Below are 23834 nucleotides of genomic sequence, written 5' to 3' on the forward strand. Positions count from 1 at the left end.
AAGCTTGCAACGTTTCTTTTAGTCTCTCCAGTAATTCTCCTGGTAACTTAAACACAACTGAAATAAATGTTTAAAATACTGACTGGGCACGGGGGCTAACGCCCATAATCCCAGCACTTTGGGAGGCCGACGCGGGTGGATCACCTGAGGTCAGGAGTTTGAGACCAGCCTGGCCAACATGGTGAAACCCCGTCTCTACTAAAAATACAAAAATTAGCTGGGCATGGTGGCGGGTACCTGTAATCCCAGCTACTCGGGAGGCTGAGGCAGGAGAATCATTTGAACCCAGGAGGTGGAGGTTACAGTGAGCCGAGATCGTGCCATTGCACTCCAGCCTGGATGACAGAGCAAGACTCCATCTCAAAAAAAAAAAAGTTTAAAATACTGCAATGGGCTTGTAATTTCTGCTTAAATGTCAGGAGGTCTGAGCTATTTTAAAATAAATCTAGCATAATTTAAGATTTTTTCTTAATCAAAATTTTAAGAAACAGCTTTCTATATACTCACCTCAGCATATGCTTCCATGTCTTCTAGAAACTGACCAAGAAGAGTAGTAGAAAATGCAAGATCAGCTACCCAAAATGGCTCCAAACTCTGCAACCACCCTTGGAATCGTATAAGAAATTGTGAAAGGGTAGGGGGGAAAAAAACACCAAAAAATCCAAATTAAAAAAATATAAGAGGCTTGTTTTAAGAGGTATCTGGTTTTCAAGCAGCATACCCTAAAACATGTCCTATATCATAAAATTAAGACTGTTAAACATGCTGATCATGATTAACCAATACCTCTTTAATTAATACCTCTTTAATTTCTGCAGAAATTAACATGTAAATGTTATTTCCTTACTTTTTCAGTAAATTTCATATCTATATTGTCATTACACATGACTTAAGACTAAAATGCCACAATCTACCATTGGCCTGGCTAATCCCAGGGCCACAACTAACCATTAAAGGTGTATACTCATCTCCTCAGTGAAAATAAAACAGACCACTATCACCTGAATATCCTATTTTCAAAAGTTTATTCCACCAAGTAAGTTACGAAAAACTAGGACACTTGAAACAAGCTGAAATGTGCAAATGAGCCACGCTAGTCATTCACTTAACTCCAAAAAAATGGGGAACAAAACCATTTCTCATTTATGACAATTCTCCAAATTAACCCTGTATTTCCTTTTTTAAAAAAATAACCAGAAAAACAATAAAATGTTACAAATAACTTGGATCTTCCATTGTCCACTTCAGGGTACTGCCACTACAATATATTCTTACCATATACTTTCCTACCAGTACAAACTACAAATAACTTGGGTAAGTCCTGTCTGTACTTACTCTACCCACCTACTAGCAATTTCCTCTGAAAATATATATTTAGCTAACAAGTAATGTTCATTTACAATAAAACATTTCTCTGAATTAGTTTTCTTGCATTATTAAAGAAATGGTATTGATAGATGGTCACTGGGGGACCACTGCTTCTCCCCGACAGTATTTAAATAACTGGCATACGCTGCAAGACTTACCAGATACCTGCTGCGTGAGCGAAGGTTTCTGAGTATGATCTATATGCCATCCAACTAATATATCAACTGTATCCTTGATGGAAACAAAGAGAGAGGGGGCCAATCATTTTAAGATATTACTGCCATTCACCTGTGGACCATTTCACACCAAAAGATCCTAAAAGGAGCATCTATGTTCTACCTACTCGACATTCTAGAAACTTAGAAACGGGAGAGGGGCAAGAAAATAAAAGAACTACATTTCTGACAACAATGAAATAGTTTATTTTCTTCAAATATTTTAAGGTATGAATGTCAGAAAGAAAAATGCGGTATTTAACCCTGGAACCTCAAATACCACTGATTATATTCAAAGGATCAGAGGCATTGTTTTCCATCTGATTCCTCAGTTCCTCACACACACAACCATCCCCCTCACCCCATGATCTGAAAAGCGGAATGAGGAACTCACCCTAAAATTAGTGCTGAAAATATGAGGGTAACATCGAGCCACCAAAAGAATGCACTTAACACATTTGCAAAGCAATTCTGGTGTATCCACATTTTCAAGAATAGACTGCAGGCTGGTCATTACAAGCTTAAAAATAAAAGTTACAAACCGTGAACATTCAACAAAATAGGGAGAAAACAAGCAAATTAGGTTCATTATTTACTAAGTGACTACATAAAAAACTGAGTATGAGACTAAGAAAAATAGATTCTGTAGTTTTAGTTAAAAAAAAAAAAAAAATTGACTTGTAAATCCCAACTACTCGGGAGGCTGAGACACAAGAATTGCTTGAACCCAGGAGGCAGAGGTTGCAGTGAGCTGAGATTGCACCACTGCACTCTAGCCTGGACAATACAGCGAGACTCCAAGTCAAAAATAATAATAATTAATAAATAAATAAAATAAATTGAAAATATTTCACTCCACTAAGATGTTAAGCTAAAAACAAATACTGTTTTCTCTTCTTCAATGTTTGTTAATATTAGTCCTTTGACATCAGTTAACATCGGTCCTTAATAACATCTGTTTGTAATATCCCTAAATGCTCTAAGATTCTATCTGTGATTAAATTTCAAATACAAAAAAGTAAAATGGATTTGGGAAACTTTTCTATAAAGTACAACAATTACTTTGCAATCCAAAATATAAAGCAAATTTTATATAACTTATGCTTTAGTATATTAATACTTGCTTCATATTAAAATTAAAGAAGATCAGTATGGCACCACACATGAAAAACATGCAGGCTCAGGTTACCATTATACATAAATTTTTAAAATAAATATATGGCAAAAATAAAATAATAAATAATTATTTGTCATTCCATTGAAAGAATATTTATTTTGCAGCTGTTAAAAAACATTTTTCCCTAAAAAAGGAAAAGCTCTGCTTTACATAGCAATCTTATAAAAGAAATGCTAGAATCAGAAAACCATCATTTTAGGCTGGGTGCAGTGGTGACTCACACCTGTAACCCCAGCACTTTGGGAGGATGAGGCAGGTGGATCACTTGAGGTCAGGAGTTCAAGACCAGCCTGGCCAGCATGATGAAACTCCATCTCTACTAAAAATATAAAAATTAGCAGAGCACAGTGGCACATGCCTGTAATCCCAGCTACTGAGGGGGCTGAAGCAAGAGAACTGCTTGAACCTGGGAGGCAGAGGTTGCAGTGAGCCGAGATCGTGCCACTGCCCTCCAGCTTGGACAATAGAGCAAGATTACTTCTCAAAAAAAAAAGAGAAAAAGAAAACCATTATTTTACAATAGCCAGTGTTATAATCTACACAGGCACAGACTATCAATGCTAAAAATCATTTAAAAGACATCTTAGGGGTAATTACAGAAATTTGAATATAGAACACATACGTAATAAAATTCATTTTCTTAGGTATGATTACAATATTCTTGTTATACAGAAGAAAAACCTTATTCTTGGGAGATGCATACTAAAACATTATAGGGTGAACTGTCATCATGTGTATGGTTTTCAGATGCTCAACAAAAGTGTGTGAGAAAAAACTGGCAAAATATTAGTAACTGGTAAATCTAGGTGAAGCAAATATTATGAAATTATTATCGTATTTACAGGTATTTATTTTACTGGTGCATCTATCTTTCTATGAATGTGAGAATTTTCACAAGAGCTGGGAAAATGTTCATAATTATGCATGCAGAATAAGCCCAAGCTGGTGGCATTCTGTTTAGTTACAGGTAATTTTCTGAATCTTCCCTCAAATTTTTCTCAAACCTCTATAATCAAGGGGAAAAATGTTTTGTTTTGTTTTTTTGAGATAGGGTTGCCTATAATGGAGTGCAGTAGCTTGACCATAGCTCACTGTAGCCTCAACCTCCCAGGCACAAGCAATCCTCCTGCCTCAGCCTCCAAGTATCTGGGACTACAGGTGCATGCCACCATGCCCGACTTATTTTTTATCCTTTTTTTTTTTTTTTTTTTTGATAGAAACAGGGTTTCACCATGTTACCCAGGCTGGTCTCAAACTCCTGGACTCAGGCGATTCACCAGCCTCAGCCTCCCACAGTGCTGGGGTTACAGGAGTGAGCCACCATGCCCAGTTAAAACTACATTTTTTATTTAAAAAAAAAAAAAAAAAAAAAGAACATTCCTTATATTTCCTTTATATTTTTTAAACTACATACCCAAAATAAAGCATATCAAGAACAGTAAAAAAAAAAAAACCCTAATATCAGATATTCCAAACACATCAATACCATAATTTAATCACTTAAAATCTTACTCAAAACTAAATCAATGATCTTTTAGGTCAGGTGTGGTGGCTCATGACAGTAAGCCCAGTACTTTGGGAGGCCGAGGCAGGAGGATCACTTGAGGTCAGGAGTTCAAGACCAGCATGGCCATCACAATGAAACCCCATCTCTACTAAAAATACAAAAATTAGCCAGGCTAGTGGCACACTCCTGTAATACCAGCTCCTCGGGAGGCTGAGGCAGGAGAATCACTTGAACCTGGGAGGCAGACGTTGCAGTGAGCTGAGATCATGCCACTGCACTCCAGGCTGGACAACAGAGCGAGACTCTGCATCAATAAAAAAAAAAAGGAATGATTTTTTAATATATTCAGATACACAAACGTGAAATAGAACTAAGTAGAGCTGGTATTCATTTACACATAATTATCTTATACCATTTGGAATAAGAATTTGGGGCACGTTAGCAAACCAAAAGGCTCAGAAAGAACTTGTGATATTTAGTTCGTCTCCCTCTACAAATGTGAAGCACTCTTCTATCCAGCATTCCTAGTGGAGTTCCTATTTTCAAATTTGCAAATCATTCTGGTCCTAAGCAATCTCAAAAAAAACATTTCTAAAAACCAAAGAGGAAAAAAAATCTTTTTTTTTTTTTTTTTTTTTTTTTTTTTTTTGAGACAGAGTCTGGCTCTGTTGCCCAGGCAATGGCGCGATCTCAGCTCATTGCAACCTCGGCCTCCCGGGTTCGAGCGATTCTCCTGCCTCAGCCTCCTGAGTAGCTGGGCCTACAGGCGCGTGCCACCACGCCCGGCTAATTTTTGTATTGTTAGTAGAGACGGGGTTTCACCAATGTTGGCCAGGATGGTTTTGATCTCTTGACCTCATGATGTGTCCGCCTTGGCCTCCCAAAGTGCTGGGATTACAGGCGTGAGCCACCGCGCTTGGCTGAGGAAAAAAATCTTAAAACTAACTTATTTCAAATCTAACTTCAACGTGTATCCTTTTTTTTTTTTTTTTTTTTTTGAGACAGAGTCTCGCTCTGTCGCCCAGGCTGGAGTGCAGTGGCGCGATCTCAGCTCACGCAAGCTCTGCCTCCCAGGTTCACGGCATTCTCCTGCCTCAGTCTCCCAAATAGCTGAGACTACAGGTGCCCGCCACCACGCCCAGCTAATTTTTTTTGTATTTTTAGTAGAGATGGGGTTTCACTATGTTAGCCAGGATGGTCTCGATCTCCTGACCTCGTGATCCGCCTGCCTTGGCCTCCCAAAGTGCTGGGATTACAGGTGTGAGCCACCGCACCTGGCGTGTAAGCCAATTTCTTAGAAGAAATCTCTCCCTCTCTCTCCACATATATGCATATATGTATGTAGCACTGATCCTTGAACAGTGTATCCTTTACTCAAACTGAGAAAGAGGAATTTTTAAAAAATATTTCCTATCAGTAGATAACCCCTATTCTATGTTTCCCTTCTTCAAGCTCCCCTCCAAGGACATGTGTTAAGGGACAATTTTCTTCCCAAGTACATCATGCATTTTTCCCCCTTCATTCTTACCTGCATCACAGATGAAAAGGCTTTCTTTTCTCCTACAGTCTCTAGTGCTTTGTAGGTGGCACATAAGTAGAGGAGTTTAACTTCATCTTTTGCAGATGAGCTAAATTTGCTAAAAATCCACTTGAAGATCTTCTCAGCCTCATAGCTCAGAGAAGCACAAAGAAGGCCAAGACAGCAAGCTCCCTCCTGTCTCAACTCCTGAAGCAATTTGCTACTGTGTTTATTTTAATGCAAACAAAAAACACACATAAAAGGCTTAAGTTTTCTATGATGACACGAGTAACACATCTTACAAAAGAATGTCTTAAGTGGTTTTTTAAATTTCTATTCAAACTATATAAAAGGTTGAAATTTTCTCCACTCTAAATACTACATTCTGTCTAGCCTGCATTGCCCTTAAGTATCTGTCTGACATTACCTTCTTTTTACAAAATCAATTATTTACAAACAGTGAGGGAAGGCCCAAAAACGCTAAATTCCATCTCAAACTGTATTAAATAACTCTCAGAAAAGGGCAGCAACAAATAATTAGATAAAACACACTATACATAACTACATTCTACATAAAGCCCATATGTAATGACTATAAAATAAAAAATGGTAATAGTTAAATACTATTAAAAACTTAGAAGGATAACAGTAATGATTTACGTATAACTTTAATAAGCAACTCTATAAAATAAAACCATCAAAAGGCACTAAGGTTTATGACCAGCTGAGATAAATTTTGGGTACTTGCCAATACTGCAAATCTTTGGGAATCACCGTAACAAAAAATGACCACACACCTCTGGAGACTCTAACAGCCAGAGAATATATGGTTTGGATCCACTCTTACCCAAAGAAGGAAACTCCTTTTTACCTCTATTCTCTAAGCAGTTTCAAATTCTCTAGTTTACAAAAACTAATTTTATTCATTTGTGCCTGCATCAAGAGTTTATGCCATTCCATAAGTCAAGACTCGGTTATCCAGTGAGACTAGCAAATTAAAAAAATAAAATATTCCAGCCAGGCACAGTGGCTCATGCCTGTAATCCCAACACTTTGGGAGTCTAAGGTGGGTGGATCACCTGAGGTCAGGAGTTCGAGACCAGCCTGGCCAACATGGTGAAACCTTGTCTCTACTAAAAATACAAAAATTAGCTGGCAGTGGTGGTGCACGCCTGTAGTCCCAGCTACTCGGGAGGCTGAGGCAGAAGAATCACTTGAACCCAGCAGGTGGAGGTTGCAGTGGGCTGAGATCGCACCACTGCACTCCAGCCTGGGTGACAGGGTGAGACTCCGGCTCAAAAAATAAATATTCTTTTCAAGTGGATTCCATTGTATTCAACCGTAATCAACACAAAATTAATGCAGATAAAAATGACAAGACCCACTGAAATGTCAATAGATGTTCATAAACAAAGCCAGTGGGTTTGTCTTCTTGTGTATTAAGTAATTTCTAAAAATATATTTTAGTCATTTAAACTGAACTATTATTAGTTACTTACCTTTCATTAAGCACATCATGTACGGCAGCCAAGATATTATCCAATTGTTTAACTAGTACCTTTAAAAGAAAACACATTTATAAAAACTTCAAATTTCTATACTTTTAAGAATAGCATTGTGTACTTTTTTACTTGTCTTCCCCTCCAAATTATAATTCAACAGTACTTTAGTTTCTTTATTATTCCCAGTCCTCAATGGGCATGTATCAGGAATGTCATGTTTCCTTTCAGACTATGAAAGAAATTCACCCACTGGAAACATAGAGCTGTGATCATCAACAAAAAAAAAAACTCAAAAAGCTTGTTTTATTTACTTTGAAATCCATTTGAAAAATTAACTGATGGATGGAGGGATAGATGGAGAGATATGTGACAAGGCAGTATTTAGGGTAAAATGTTAAAGACAAAAATTAGATGATGGGTTTAATACATTCAATGTCAAATTCTTTCAACTTGCTATATATTTGAAACTTCTCATAATAAAATTTGGAAGGAGGAGAAACTTGCTTTGATCCAAGTGTCATCTGCCTCACTAGACCATTTTCATTAATTTTCTCCTGCTCATTATTAAGTTCTTTTTTTTTTTTTTTTTTTAAGATGGAGTTTCAATCTTTTTGCCCAGGCTGGAGTGCAATGGCGTGATCTCAGCTCACTGCAACCTCCGTCTCCTGTGTTCAAGCGATTCTCCTGCCTCAGCCTCCCATGTAGCTGGAATTACGGGCATGTGCCACCACGCCCAGCTAATTTTATATTTTTAGTAGAGATGGGGCTTCACTATGTTGGGCAGGCTGGTATCAAACTCCTGAACTCAGGTGATCCGCCCGCCTTGGCCTCCCAAAATGCTGGGATTACAGGCATGAGCCACCACACCTGGCCCATATCAAGTTCTTAATTGGTGTAAAAAAAAAAGTGAAGAAAAAAATTTAACCCTTCCTATACTTTGTTACATTTCTGTTGTTGTTTTAAGAGACAAGGACTCCCTCTGTCGCCCAGGTTGACATGCAGAAGTGTGATCATATCTCACTGCAACCCTGAATTCCTGGGCTCAAGTGATTCTTCCACCTCAGCCAGGTGTAGTGGCACATGCCTGAAGTCCCAGCTACTCAGGAGGCCACACTGGGAGGATAGCTTGAATTCAGGAGTTTGAGACTGCAGTGAGCTATGATTGTGCCACTGCACTCCAGCCTGGGCGACAGAGCAAGATCTTGTCTTTAAGAAGAAAAAGAAATTACATATTAGAGAGCATTAAGTTCTCGATCATCAAAACACAGACTTTCCCCATTCATAAACTACTCAAGTTAGCATTACCTAGTTTATTATGGAAACACAAAAATCCTTATATTTCCAAACATACTATACTTACCAGCTTATTTTCTGGTTGCTGAATAAATTCTTTCAACTGCTTTACAGTAGCCAATCTTCGGTCTCTGTCGTCTTCCCGGGTGATCCTCCGAAGAAGATTCGACAGTCGAGACTCATCAGAATAAGACATCGATCTCTCTGTGAATATAGAAACATTTTGTTGTCCATTGAGTATAAATAAGCAAAGAAATTTTTAAATTTTAAAATAATTTTTAAATTTTTTAAATTAAAAATTATTTAAATAATAATTAAATTATTATGGTGGCTCATGCTTGTAATCCCAGTACTTTGGAAGGCGGGTAGATCACCTGAGTTCAGGAGTTTGAGACCAGCCTGGGCAACATGGTGAAACCCTGTCTCCACAAACATACAAAAAATTACATAAACTAGCCAGCCAAGTTGGTGTGCACCTGTAGTCCCAACTACTCGGGAGGCTGAGGCAGGAGAATCACTGGAGCCCATGAGGCGGAGGTTGCAGTGAGCCGAGATCATCCCATTGCACTCCAGCCTGGGTGACAGAGCAAGATCCTCTCTCAAAAATAAAATCACATCAAACAGTCACAATCCACTGGTCAATAAAAGCTCAAGGAATATAGGTCCTATCACTCTTTTGTTCATCTCTATATTCCAAATCCCAGCAGAGTGCCTGGCACATAACAGACCCTCAAAAAAATACTTGCTGAAGGAAACGAGAAATGAGTAACACCAGGCCAACTGAACACCTCATTCCAGAGGACTGGCTGGGAGAGAAAAAAGAAAGGCCTTAGTAACAACTTTCTTTGGGTCCATTCCAAACTGTTTTCAACATGCAGGTAAAGAGCTTGGGTGTAGGTAAATTAAACAACTTCCAGGGGATACGGATAAAGTCTCAATCGAGTAAAAACAGGATATAGGCTTCTACTTATCATCTAGGTATTCCACTGGAGGAAAGCCTCTTATTCACATTATCATCATTTCCCTGGGATGAAGTTTTGGGGAGCCATAATCACACATTTAGTTCAACAAATGTCTAATTATCATCTACCACATGCAAGGTATGCCTCCACTAGAAAGGTAGCAAACCACAACTTTTCTCCCCTTATTTTTTAATCACAAGAACAAGCAAACAATAGTGAATACTATTAGTATATTAAAGATGCCCTTAAAAACTAGATTTTTGCTGGGCGAGGTGGCTATTGCCTGTAATTACCCAGCACTTTGGAAGGCCAAAGCAGGCAGATCACTTGAACCCAGGAGTTTGAGACCAGCCTGGGCAACATGGTAAAACCCCATCTCTACGAAAAATACAAAAATTAGGTGGGCATAGTGACACATGCCTGTAATCCCAGCTACTCAGGAGGCTGAGGTGGGAGGATCGCCTTAGCCTGGGAAGCAAAGGTTGCAGTGAAATCACACTAGTGCATTCCAGCCTGAGTGACAAAGCGAGACTCTCTCAAAAAACAAAACAAAACAAAAACTCAATTTTTGCAAAACATTTTCAACTGTGCTATTTACCATAATTAGCCAATATATACGTAAACAACAAATCACAAAGGGTCTGACAGTTTCATTTCTAAGGTATGAGAAAAAATTGACAATAAAAGAAACCAGAAGGCTGGGCATGGTGGCTCACACCTGTAATCCCAGCCCTTTGGGAGGCCGAGGAGGGCAGATCACGAGGTCAGGAGTTTGAGACCTGCCTGGCCAACATGGTGGAACCTCGTCTCTATACTCCATCTCATAAATAAATAAATAAATAAATAACTACAAGGGGAACAACACACACTGGATCCTTTTGGAGGGTGAGGGGTGGGAGGACGGAGAGGATCAAGAGAAACAACCAATGGGTACCAGGCTTAATACCTGGGTGATAAAATAATCTATACTACAAACCCTCATGACACAAGTTTACCAATGTAACAAATCTGCACTTGTATCCTGAACTTAAAAGTTAAAAAAAAAAAGAAACTACAATGTCTGAGAGAAGAATAGGATTTTTACAAATCCCTAGCCCATAGAGTATTTCAATAAGGACAGATACCAAAAATGTCATCAAGCTACCAGCTGGGAAATTAGGCTCTACTTACAATTCTGTCACTAGCAAACTACATGACCCTGAGCCTTTGAAGAAGAGGAATTGTTTACTGAATTACTTTAGAGTCGCTGTTTAGCTTCTATAACATCATAAGTCTAAGGCTTCAAACACTCTATTTTAACAAACAGCACAGCCTTAGAATTCATTCCACTTGTGAAAACATAAAAAGAAATCAGTTTTTTAAAAGTTATATACCAACAATAGAAGCTACAGGCACAAAGATTTTCACCAAGATACACGAAGCACACACACAGTATTAAAAAAAAAAAAAAAGTCAAAAACTAAATGTCCAAAAAGTAATTACATCTGACAAAGCCCATAACTCAGCTTTACCGATAAATTTCTCTTTAATGAAAAAAATTATCATTACCTCTAGTCCTCTGAACTGTCTTTTTTGTTGTTTTTTTGAGACGGAGTCTCGCTCTGTCGCCCAGGCTGGAGTGCAGTGGCGCGATCTCAGCTCACTGCAAGCTCCGCCTCCCGGGTTCACGCCATTCTCCTGCCTCAGCCTCCCGAGTAGCTGGGACTACAGGCGCCCGCCACCACGCCTGCCTAATTTTTTGTATTTTCAGTAGAGACGCGGTTTCACCGTGTTAGCCAGGATGGTCTTGATCTCCTGACCTCGTGATCCGCCCATCTCCGCCTCCCAAAGTGCTGGGATTACAGGTGTGAGCCACTGCACCTGGCCAATCCTCTGAACTTCCAAGGCACCCACCTATACAGTGAGGCTACGTCATAAGGCAGAAATGCTATCAGTATATTTAACTTTAGAAAAAGTGCCCACTCTAGGCAGGGCCCAGTGGTTCACGCCTGTAATGAGCACGTGTGATCACTTGAGGTCAGGAGTTCGAGAACAGCCTGGCCAACATGGTGAAACCCTGTCTCCACTAAAAATGCAAAAATCAGCTGGGTGTGGTGGCATGCACCTGTAATCCCAGCTATTCGAGAGGCTGAGGCACGAGAATCACTTGAACCTGGGAGGCAGAGGTTGCAGTGAGCAGAGATTGCAGCACTGCGCTCCAGCCTGGGTGACAGAGCAAGACTCTATCTCAAAAAAATATATTGAAAACAACAACAACAACAAAAAAAACAGAAAAGTATCCACTCTAGGGTACAGGGGGAAGGAGAGCATCAGCAAGAATAGCTTAATGGATGCTGGGTTTAATACCTAGATGATGGGATGATCTGTGCAGCAAACTACCATGGCACACGTTTACCTATGTAACAAACCTGTACATCCTGCACATGTACCCTGAACTTAAGGAAAAAAAAAAAAAAAGACAGAAAAGTACCCCCTCTCTATATATATCTATATCCTCCACAGGCCCAAGAGTTCAAGGACTTGCTGTAGTAAGAGCCTACTGTGCACTATACATTCAATATCCACGATAATTGGGTAAACCTTTTCTGTAAGATCTTATCCAGTCTTCTAATCTTGTTTTAAGAGAATTCTCTTTTAAAATGTACTATAACCTTTCTAGTGGGAAATTAACAGTTCACAGGAAAAGAATGTAAACAATTTTTACCTGCACAGTAGACTAATCAACTTATGCCTGTGTAAGGCGTTAGTAAGAGGCATCCAGAATAAGAGGAGATACAAGTCTTTGGAAGGTGTATGTGATTGGTCCCCGTTTTTCCAGCCTTACCCTGTGATTTCCTCATGTCTTTGGTGGCTAAAGCACGACTGCCATGCTGAACACTGGTGAACTCAGGGCTGGTCACATTGTTAACCCTCAGCTCTTGCCCCAACGACTTCCGACCATAAGTATTTTCCCCAGATCCTCCATTGACACTGTAGCCACCTACAAACAGCAATGTGTACGTTATTTAAATATGATTGTTCGTTTCATTCAGTCAATTTCCTGATAGCTCAGGATCTTATTACTCAATATGCAGCTCAATCAGCCTTTGCTTCTCCTACCTTTTTCCTGTACTGTCTGCCTTGAAAATCATTTTGATTTCTTTTAATACACCTTTGAAGTTAAATTAATTTTATTTTGATCCCTTCATTGGAAAATAAGCAAAGAAATGCAAACTAAATTAAATCAAATTTTTCACCTTGTTTTAAAACTTTCTTGAAGTTTAGAGACAGTAGCCAAGAGGAACTTCAACCTTAGCTAAATATTTTTGAAAATAAAAACAAAAATAGTATTGTATCTTTTTTGAAAGAAAACTGCATTTATGAATTATGTATGGAAAAAAATTTAAATTTTAAAAATAATAAAGTAGATAAATGTCCTATGAAGTTTTCAGAAATAACACTGCATCTGTTATTCATATTTTAAATATATTAGAAGAAAGCGAGAAAGTTGGGGGTGTAAGAAGGCAGGAAGGTGGGATAGGTAGGTTCAAAAAACATGCTTGTAGCAATAAGAAAATATATATACCCTTTTCGTCATTCTGTATGTCAGCGTGGACTCTGGTATCATCGTGCCTTTGCCGAGACACCACAGCTGAATTTGAAGGTTGCAGTCCATAAGAGGAAGAACCACCTCTATCTCTGGATGAAGAATATTTTAAATTATCTGGGTCGGCTGATGCACTATCAGTTCTATAAAAAGAGAAAAGTTTAAGATTAGAACTTTAAATAACATAAATAAATCTTTCTTTACACAAGCCTCTCTTCTCCCAAATTTTACATTTAACCATTACTATTATATTTAGTGTAATATGTACTATATATTATATGTAAGCACTCAGCTGTCTAACAAGAAGTCTTTCACTGGGAAGAGATTCTCAATGGATGAAATGCCAACTTTTCAGTCTCTTCTACTGTTCTAAAGACCCATTCAGAAATATGAATAACTACTGGGATTAGGGTGACTTTTGCTGGTTTCAGCATTGAAAGTCTCCTGTCCAGGCAAAACAGGACAATTGGTTACTCTGGTCCAGTGTTCTCCTCACATGACTTGATAATAAGAATAATTCTTTCTAAATTCTCCCCCCTGGAGAGGGTTAATCAGTCAAAAAATTTCAACCTTTCCTGTCATAAAAATAAAAAACACTGGCAGCATGTCAGGGACGGGCAATGTCTTACCAAGTTATTTTCTAAGTACTGATTAGGTACTGTAGTATTGAAGACCCCATTGAAGATGCCTTAATTGTAAAGAGTAGCAATCAAAATTTTAAGAAGTAAAAAAGAAGACATTTTAAGAAAATAAAAGGTATCAGAAATGCAATAAAGTTGTATCGGAAAGTTGTAGTTCATAATCTATTTAAAATTTAGGTACTGTTTAGAATAATACCTGATGCTTATTAGTAAACAAGTAGGGTACAGCCAAGGGTAAAAGTGTGTCCTCATCTAAGTATCTGCTCTATGCTTCAACTGCCTCATAAGTAAAACAGAGCTGAGTTACAAGACTTCTCATGAGTGTTACTCTTTCAGCCATCAATCATAAACTATCAAGAAAGAAGACAACAAAATAATCTGTTATAGCATATGAAAAATCCAAGTAAGTTCTTCCCCTACTGATTTTCTCCTGAGAGGAACAACTTTGGGGGGGGGAAAAAAAAAAAAAAAGAAAATCACTTCTATGATATTTACTAAAAATGCTTTCTCAACCTTTTAGAACCTGAATCTTTTAGAAAAGTTTAGGACACTGGCAAGGCCAGAAACTAACCTATTCCTCTATGCTTTTCCCCTCCCTCTATGGTGTAAAAGTGACAGCAGTGTTTGTATACTGTATATATTTCATTTAGAGTTTATTTGTCTTTCCTTGCTCCCAAAAATACTAAACATAAAACTTTGCATGAGCTCAATCAGTTGGACACCTTGATCTGCACTTACTACGATCACTGTTAATACAGAATGCAGACAATAGGTCCAATTAAACTTGGATATCTAATTGGTACAAGTCATTACTTACAAAGGTTCTCAATCTGAAACTTCATGAAATTCAAAACCTAGCATACTAAAATGACTAAGGCTCTATAAGGAGTATCTTCTAATATTCAGAGTTCACTTATTCATAAAGCTAAGTACTTCAAATATAAGGGAAAATAAAATCTATGGAATTTCAAGAAAAATGTATGAGAATATTTTCTGAGTATACTAAGTCTATAGGCATTAAAATATTAACTCAATGGACCATAACTTTTTTAAACTAATGAAAACACATTCCTTATGTACCTAAAAAGAGCACATTTAACATGCATCTATATAAATCAGAGCATACCATTACTTTCTGAAAGGAGACTGAAACATAAGAGAGCTTATAATCTTTTCTGACAGGGTTTGAACTTTATATGTATGCCACAGTAAGCTCTTATTAGATGAGCGAATAAAATAAGCACTTGACTAATTCGGAAACACAAAGATAACTGAAGTCTGCCAATATTTAAACATATCTTCACTTCCTGTTTCCATCATGTTTACTTATCTCCTATACTACCTTTACTATTAAGAGTTAAATATTTGTATCATTTTCTGGTGAAACAGTAGTACCATAAGGCAGCAGAGAATACAAGTTAAAAAAAGATCTGGGCTCAAATCCCAGCTCCAGCACTGAAAAGTATGTGTGCCTTTGCACAAATTACTTGATCTCCAAGCCTTGGTTGTCTCTTGCATAAAATGAGGATGATACCTATCTAACATGCAAGGTTGTTGTGAGGCTTAAATAAGATAATGAATTATAAAGAAACGCTTAGTTTGCAGGGTATGTTAAAAGTTATTATGACCATAATACAAAATAAACTCAAAGTTACCAGTCTAAAAGACAATGTACAAACAGTTCATGAGTATATGAATATAATCAAAACAAGTTTTTACAGTCAATATACAGCAACTTAAATACTTCACTGAAGAAACCAGGTAATCTGCTGCTACCAACAATGTGTTTCCAACTAGGAAGCATCTGATTTCAAACTAAACTGTAAAACCAGGAGCAGCTTCCCCATTGGTTAGAAATAAGGTTTCTAAATCCCCTAAGTTATGAACACTGAGATTTTTTTTCCCCAAAAAAATTTGTGTTTTCAGAAATATAACAAAAAAAACTAACTGGAATAGAGCCACTGTCTCAGAAATACCTAAAAACTCCCTAGTTGCCAAATTATTTTAATACAAATTGATCAAAGCATCCCTAACCAGAACTCAGGTTGTAAGCATTCTGAACCTAAAAGCACAAAATGGTTTAGCATTTATACGAAATTTCTATTTTTATACAATCTTGACTGCTTAGGTTTCAAAAAATGTCAATGTCAGGCTGTTACCACCAACAAGATCATCCCAGTCCAATAAATAGAAAACTGTTAAAGAACGGAAATGAGCACTTAAAATGAGGCAATCAAAGCCACAAAATAGAAACTGCAGATTTGAACTCCAAGAGGCAGGCATAAATGTTAGGCTAGTTAGTTAGAAGAGCTGAAAGGGATATCATCTGCCAGAATTAGTGTCTCAATTTAGTGAAAAAAGAAAATCTATCTGTTAAGTCTAAGAATCCTAGCAAGGATCCAAAAATACCTCTACAGCCCCTTTAATATTCTAAAAATATCATGGAGAGAAAAAAAAAGAAATGCATAAATTTCCCCAAAACGATCAAACTGAAGTTAAAGCCTGATGTACATGCCACATGAGAGGTAAGTTTCTAAAGCTCATACCTCAAAAATCGCATACTGTATAATATGGAGCCTTTGTGATGTTTTGCATCAAGTCAATCTGTAAGACAGTAGTTACAATATTAGTGAAGACAGTGGGTTAAAACATTTGTTGTTCAAACATGGAGCAAATATCATTCATGAGTTAGGTGCCTTTAGTTGAACTATGGTCCCATTAGGGTTCATACATTAAAGCAAAAATTGAGGTGGAAAGCCACTCTGTGCCTTACAGGATAAAGAGGCTTAATGTGGCCACCAAAAAAATTTTAGTACATAAGAGAATTTAAATGTTAACTATAACATACAAATCACATGCAAATATAGTTACCACTTATTTTAGTTACCTATTCTCAATATACAGAAAAATGCCATAAATCTAGGAGGCCATTCGTTTCAAATGACCGGGATCCTTAGACCTCACATTAACAATCCACCATGTGCTGGGGATAGTATCTCCTGACTAAATGTAGCCTTGCAGTCCATTCTTGTAAGTATTAGAGAGAAAAAGAGAGAGAGCGTCATCTCTGGAAAGTGTGAAGTCAGGGAATTCCCTACTAGGAAGCATTTCCATAAAGCACCCCAAAATGACTTGATGCAAACACCACACCTAGTGGTGTCACTGGAGTAAGCATCATATTACTTCAAATTGCTTTTACCTAGGTTTATTAAGGGATTTTGCTCTCATGGTGATAATTTGTAATGGATATAAACCAGGAAATGAGATTTGCACTAAAGCCAATGAAGTAGGAATGTACTTATTTTCTAAAGTAGCAAAGATAGTCTCACTGTCACAGAGCAGTTATAGGATATGTTGCTTTCCATACTAATGGTTAATACCACTTGAAAATGATTTACCCTTCAAAAATAAATTCAAGGTTTTCCCCTGTAATGCCTCTTACCTGGATTCAAACACGCTTTAATGAAGAATAAGAGAAAGGGTGAAACTATGAATAACCCTGGGCCTTGTATCATTACATTAGAAACACTGCTCTAAATATGAGTCTATGGCTAAAATATTAATTTGAGAGGCTCAGGGAATTTATTACACAAATCTCTTCTTGCAGAGAACTTTAAGTTCAAATTTAATAAAACAAAACAGAACCATTCCATGTCAAAATTATAAATGAGTATGCATCAGTTCTGCAATACTGAAATATTAAATTAATATAATTTATTGGTAAAACTAGCTTAGCTACCTAAGTATTAAGTGTCTATAATAACCAAATCTTAATTATCCATTTATGGGTGATTTGTTTCCTTTTTTGAGACAGGGTCTCAGTCTGTCACCCAGGCTGGAGTACACTGGCATGACCATAGCTCACTGCATCCTCGACCTCATGGGTTCAGCCTCTCAAACAGCTGGGACCACAGGTGCATGCCACTCCATTTAGCTAATTTTTCACTTTTATGTTTTTTGTAGAGACAAGTGTCTGATTATGTTGCTCAGGCTGCTCTCAAATTCCTGGACTCAAGCAATCTTCCCACCTCAGCCTCCCAAAATGCTAGGATTAGAGGCATGAGTGACCACATCTGGACTGTCACCAATTTTTAACTGTCTGTCAACTAAACAGCCAATATAGACTGATAAAATATACTTAACTATTGTAAAATTGTAAAGAATTGTATCTTCACCAAGGAGAGATCTGGCTTTTACCTGTGAATTCTGGAAGGTAATCTCTAAACTCTTGAAATGTCATACCTAATAAAAGGGTCCTGGCCAGGAGCAGTGGCTCACACCTGTAATCCCAGCAATTTGGGAGGCCAAGGCGGGCAGATCGCTTGAGGTCAGGATTTTGAGACCAGCCTGGCTAGCATGGTGAAACCTGTCTCTACTAAAAATACAAAAATTAGCTAGGCATGGTGACAGGCACCTGTAATAATCCCAGCCACTCAGGAGGCTGAGGTTTCAGTGAGCTGAGATTATGCCACTGCACTCCAGCCTGGGCAACAGAGCAAGACTATCTCCAAAAAAAAAGTGGGAGCGGCGGTGGGGGGAAGGTGTCCTTGTTCATCTGGGGGCTTTAGGCCACAGCAGAGTCTAATAATGTGGCTTATGGTGGGGGCTTTGAGTCACATGGATCAGCTTGACCTCCAGTGGGGCTGGAGACTAAGGTTAGCCACATGGGCACGCAACCATGGAACCCCAGCAAAAACTTTGGACATAAAAAATGGAATGAGCTTCCCTGGTTGGCAATAATCCATGAGTATTGTCGCACACCAGTGCCACCAGGAAGGTATCATTTTTCACAACTCTACAGGGACAGGACAATTCGAAACTCCAACATTTGGAACTTCCCCGAACTCTGCCCTATGCACCTCTACCCTTGGCTCATTCTAATCTGAATCCCTAAACTGCGATAAACTCTAACCATGGGTATGAGAGCTTTCAGTGAGTTCTGGTGAGTCCTCCCGGCAAATCATCCAACCTAAGAGTGGTCTTGGCCAGGCACAGTGGCTCAAGCCTGTAATCCCAGCACTTTGGGAGGCCCAGGCAGGCGGATCACTTGAGCTCAGGAGTTTGACACCAGCCTGGCAATATGGTGAAACTGTCTCTAAAAAATATAGAAAAACTAGCCAGGCGAGGTGGTATGCGCCCATAGATCCAGCAACTCAGGTGGCTGAGGTAGGAGGATTGCCTGAACCTGGGAGGGAGGAGGTAGGGCGCAGTGAGCCGTGATCATGCCACTGCACTCTCACCTGGGTGACAGAGAGAGGCCCTGTCTCAAAAAAAAAAAAAAAAAAAAAAAAGAGTGGTCTTGTGAACCCCCAAACTCGCAACTAGTATTAGAAGCAAGGGTCATCTTATGGACTGGACTCCCTCTTACTCTGCACTCATATTTAAAACCATTAAATATACTGTAGCTCAAAAAAAGTTGTTTTGAAACAGGGTCTCACCCTGTCGCCCAGGCTAGAGTGCAGTGGCACAATCCGAGCTCAAGCAAACCTCCCACATCAGCCTCCCAAGTAGCTAAGACCACAGGCTTACTCCACCACGCCCAGCAACTTTTGTATTTTTTTTGTCCCATTCCCTACAACATTCCCAAAATGTTGCCCAAGCTGGTCTCGCACTCCTGGGCTCAAGTGATCCACTCACCTCAGCCTCCCAAAGGGTTGGGATTACAGGCATAAGCCACTGCACCCGGCCATAAATTTTGTTTTTTAATAACATTTCTAGCAAACATGATAAAGATTTGACTTCAGTGTTGCTTATTTTCCTTCCAAGAAACCTCTAATATTCTCTATTTTCAGACCTCCAATCAAATTAGCCAGAAGGAGCAAACGAAGCCAATAACTCCAGGAGGGCAACAGATCTGATATTAACCTCTGTTTCACGTGCACAATTGTCTTCAGAGAAAAGCTGAAGAAAGTACCCCCTCACCTCCATGCCCCAATGCTCCTTTTCTCTGACTTCAAGTGGGCCTCTGATGCTGCCCACATTTCCCTCACCAGGTTTCTTTCCTTTCCAAAACATCTGTAAAACTTTCTGCACCTTCTTCCTTCTCCCACCACTACCAGTGGATGACCTTATAGATTTCTGCTTCATGAGAAATAGAAGCCATTTGACAGCACCCTCAGCAAGAGCTAACATTTTAGCTCCTAACAAGAGCTAGTGGGCAACTGATCCAAGCAGTTTACATATGTTTATCATGTCATTTCATGTTCAACACAATCCTATTAGTTATAACTTGATAACTAAGGTTTCATAACTGGCCTAAGGTTGCACAGCTTGTAAAAGGCAGAGCCAGAACTCAGACCCAGTACTGTCTAATGTTTGAGCTCTTCAACACTCCATCACTGCCTGTCATCTTCCTTCTAATATATCCACAAATTCACCTGCATCTGCACATACAGCTTTTCTTCCCATCATCTTTGCATAATGGAACAAATAAACCTCCTATCCATAGAAATCATCTGGATCTGTCCATTCCCCTCATTTTCCAAGTTATGTCTTGTCTTTTTTTTTTGAGATGTAGTCTCGCTCTGTCGCCCAGGCTGAAGTGCAGTGGCGTGATCTTGACTCACTGCAAGCTCCGCCTCCTGGATTCACGCCATTCTCCTGCCTCAGCCTCCCGAGTAGCTGGGACTTCAGGTGCCCACCACCACGTCTGGCTAATTTTTTGTATTTTTAGTAGAGATGGGGTTTCACCATGTTAGCCAGGATGGTCTCGATCTCCTGACCTCGTGATCCGACCACCTTGGCCTCCCAAAGTGCTGGGATTACAGGCTTGAGCCACTGCGCCCGGCCTGTTTCTTTTGTACATTGCAAAATCTCCCATTTTACTACTGCTTATCACATCATCGACATATAAGCACTCTCAAAAGTCTTACTTTAAAAAAAAAACAAAAAACAAAAAATGGCCGGGCACGGCGGCTCATGCCTGTAATCCCAGCACTTTGGGAGACGAAGGCAGGCAGATCATAAGGTCAGGAGATTGAGACCACCCTGGCCAACATGGTGAAACCTCATCTCTACTAAAATAGAAAAAATAAAATTACCTGTGCATGGTGGCACTCACCTGTAGTCCCAGCTACTTGGGAGGCTGAGGGAGGGGAATCATTTGAACCTGGGAGGCAGAGCTTGCAGTGAGCCGAGATCGTGCCACTACACTCCAGCCTGGTGACAGAGTGAGACTCTGTTTTAAAAAATAAAATAAAATAAAGGCCAGGTGCGGTGGCTCACGCCTGTAATCCCAGCACTTTGGGAGGCTGAGGTGGGTGGATCATGAGATCAGGAGTTCAAGGCCAGCCTGGCCAATGTAGTGAAACCCCGTCTCTACTAAAGTACAAATATCAGCCAGGCGTGGTGGTGGGCGCCTGCAATCCCAGCTACTCAGGAGGCTGAGGCAGGAGAATCACTTGAATCCGGGAGGCGGAGGCTGCAGTGAGCCGAGATTGCACCACTGCACTCCAGCCTGGGCGGCAGAGAGACTCCATCTTAAAAAATAATAATAATAATAAAATAAATTTTAAAATTAAGAAAACAAGGCCGGGCACAGTGGTTCATGCCTGTAATCCTAGCACTTTGGGAGGGCGAGGCAGGCAGATTATGAGTTCAGGAGTTTGAGACCAGCCTGGGCAACATAGTGAAACCCCGTCTCTACTAAAAATACAAAAACTTAGCCGGGTGTGGTGGCAGGTGCCTGTAATCCCACCTAGTTGGGAGGCTGAGGCAGGAGAACTACTTGAACCCTAGAGGCGGAGGTTGCAGTGAGCCGAGGTCGCACCATTGCACTCCAGACCGGGCAACAGTATGAGACTCTGACTCAAAAAAAAAAAAAAAACACCCTTTAACTGCCTTTCTCCCTCTACCAATCTAATAGCCTGGACTCTTCACAGACAAACCTGTTGAAAAATGTATCTTCCTTGCCTTCACTTACTTTTTAACCCACTTTAATCTGGGTTCCACCTGCAACACACCACTGAAGCTATTCCTACTAAGGTAGGAACTGCCACTCAAGGCCTTCTTGGCTCTAAAATCCCATGAGCCTTTTTCGGTTCACCTTACAATTTCTCAGTACCATTCTAAAGTTTATGAGTTTTTTAGTTAACTTTAATTCCAGTGACTCTTTCTACTTTATCCCAATCCAAGTATTCTCCTCCTTCTTCACTTTTTTTTTTTTTTTTTGAGATAGATTCTGACTTTGTTGCCCAGGCTGGAGTATAGTGGTGCAATACTGGTTCACTGCAACCTCCACCTCCAGGTTCAAGCGATTCTCCTGCCTCAGCCTCCCAAGTAGCTGAGATTACAGGCCCCTGCTACCACACCCGGCTAATTTTTGTATTTTTAGTAGAGATGGTGTTTCACCATGTTGGCCAGGCTGGTCTCGAACTCCTGACCTCAAGGGATCCACCCGCCTCAGCCTCCCAAAGTGCTGGAATTACAGGTGTGAGCCAATGTGCCCGGACCCTTCTTCACTTCTTTAACCAGCTTAGATTTCATTGTGTATCATTTCAACAACACTCTTGCCTATACCCTTAACTCTTAAGATTTTCATCACATCCATCTGGCAAAACCCCAATCCTGGATAAACCCAATGATCCATCAATAAGCACCACACTCCCAGGTCCTCCAGTGTTTACTTCCCATTCTATACATGCACTATCCAGATATTCCCATTCTCTTCAAATTCCAAATATCCTATCACCTCCCCTCCCCATACACACATTCTACTTCACCAACAAAAAAAAGGTACCAGCTGGGCACGGTGACTCACGCCTGTAATCCTTGCACTTTGGGAGGCCAAGGCAGGTAGATCTCTTGAGGTCAGGAGTTGGACACCAGCCTGGACAAAATGGTGAAACCTCATCTCTACTAAAAATACAAAAATTAGCTGGGTGTGGTGGTGCGCACCTGTAATCCCAGCTACACGGGAGACTGAGGCAGAAGAATCGCTTGAACCCAGGAGGTGGAGGTTGCAGTGAGCCAAGACTGCACCACTGCACTCCAGCCTGGGCAACAATACGAGTGAAACTCCGTCTCGGGGTGGGGTGGGGAAGATAACATAAAATACCTGTACCCGATTCCAGACCTTACTTAGGATTCCATCTACTTCCACCTTACTGTAACTTTTCAAATACTTTTCCCACTGACTAAATCCCCCCCATAAACATGCAACACTTTCTAATGTATCCCTTTTAAAAATACAAAAACATATAAAAAGGAAAAACTCCATCAATCCCACATGTCCCTCCATCAAACAATCTGCCTTTACTTGCTGCAGCCAAACTTAAGTTGTCTAGACTCCCCTCTCGCATTTCTTCACTTCTTCTAGCTCCTTAACACACACTGGTCCAATTTCTGCCCCATCACTCTTGGCAAAATCCATTATGACCTCCAGGCTGCTAAATCCAAGATACAATTCAGGCCTCAATCTGCTCATCCTTTCAGCAGCTTTCACAGGGCTGCTGAGTAGGGTTGAGCAGTTTTGCCCTGCACACAGGTGCCCTGCAGAGGAATGAGGTGGGCTGAATGAAACTCCTTTTTTAAAAATTCTTGGCTGGCATAGTGGCTCACGCCTGTAATCCCAGCACTTTGGGAGGCTGAGGCAGACGGATCACTTGAGGTCAGGAGTTCAAGATCAGCCTGTCCAATATGGTGAAAAACCCCGTCTATTAAAAATACAAAAATCAGCTGGGCGTGGTGGCGGGCGCCTGTAATCCCAGCTACTCAGGAGGCTGAGGCAGGAGAATCACTTGAACCCAGGAGGCGGAGGTTGCAGTGAGCCGAGACTGCGCCACTGCACTCCAGCCTGGGCAACAAGAGAGAAACTCCATCTCAAAAAAAAAAAAATTGTTTATGCCAACCAATTGTACACCTAAATGCACCAAGTTCATGACTTTCTCCTTGCATATATTTATTTATTTTTTAATTAGGTCTCACTCTATGTTGCCCACGTTGTAGTACAGTGTGTGATTACAGCTCACTGCAGCCTTGAACTCCTGGGCTCAAGAGATCCTCTGGTCTTAGCCTCCCCAGTAGCTAGAACTACAGGTATGGAGTGGCTCTCTGCCTTTATTTCT

The 23834-nt window shown here is 39.9% G+C and overlaps 1 protein-coding gene across 7 annotated transcripts in view; it reads right to left on the minus strand.

Moving 5' to 3' along the window:
• The window catches only part of SMG1 (SMG1 nonsense mediated mRNA decay associated PI3K related kinase), a 114605-nt gene that overhangs the window by 72317 nt on the left and 18454 nt on the right, over positions 1–23834 (minus strand). For 4 of the 7 annotated variants that reach the window (XM_024241383.3, XM_024241381.3, XM_054534802.2 and 1 more), the window contains exons 2-9: positions 13109–13272; positions 12368–12523; positions 8649–8785; positions 7286–7344; positions 5796–6009; positions 1978–2103; positions 1527–1599; positions 508–605 (exon numbers count right to left, since the gene is read on the minus strand). In XM_024241383.3, the coding sequence (XP_024097151.1) occupies positions 508–605; positions 1527–1599; positions 1978–2103; positions 5796–6009; positions 7286–7344; positions 8649–8785; positions 12368–12523; positions 13109–13272 (1027 nt within the window). Of the gene's footprint in view, positions 1–507; positions 606–1526; positions 1600–1977; positions 2104–5795; positions 6010–7285; positions 7345–8648; positions 8786–12367; positions 12524–13108; positions 13273–16316; positions 16375–23834 lie in introns of all 7 variants that reach the window. The other 3 variants (XM_024241384.3, XM_054534803.2, XM_024241382.2) reach the window with 2 other exon arrangements.

Source organism: Pongo abelii, chromosome 18, assembly GCF_028885655.2.
Source record: "Pongo abelii isolate AG06213 chromosome 18, NHGRI_mPonAbe1-v2.0_pri, whole genome shotgun sequence".
In the NCBI taxonomy this organism is placed as follows: domain Eukaryota; kingdom Metazoa; phylum Chordata; class Mammalia; order Primates; family Hominidae; genus Pongo; species Pongo abelii.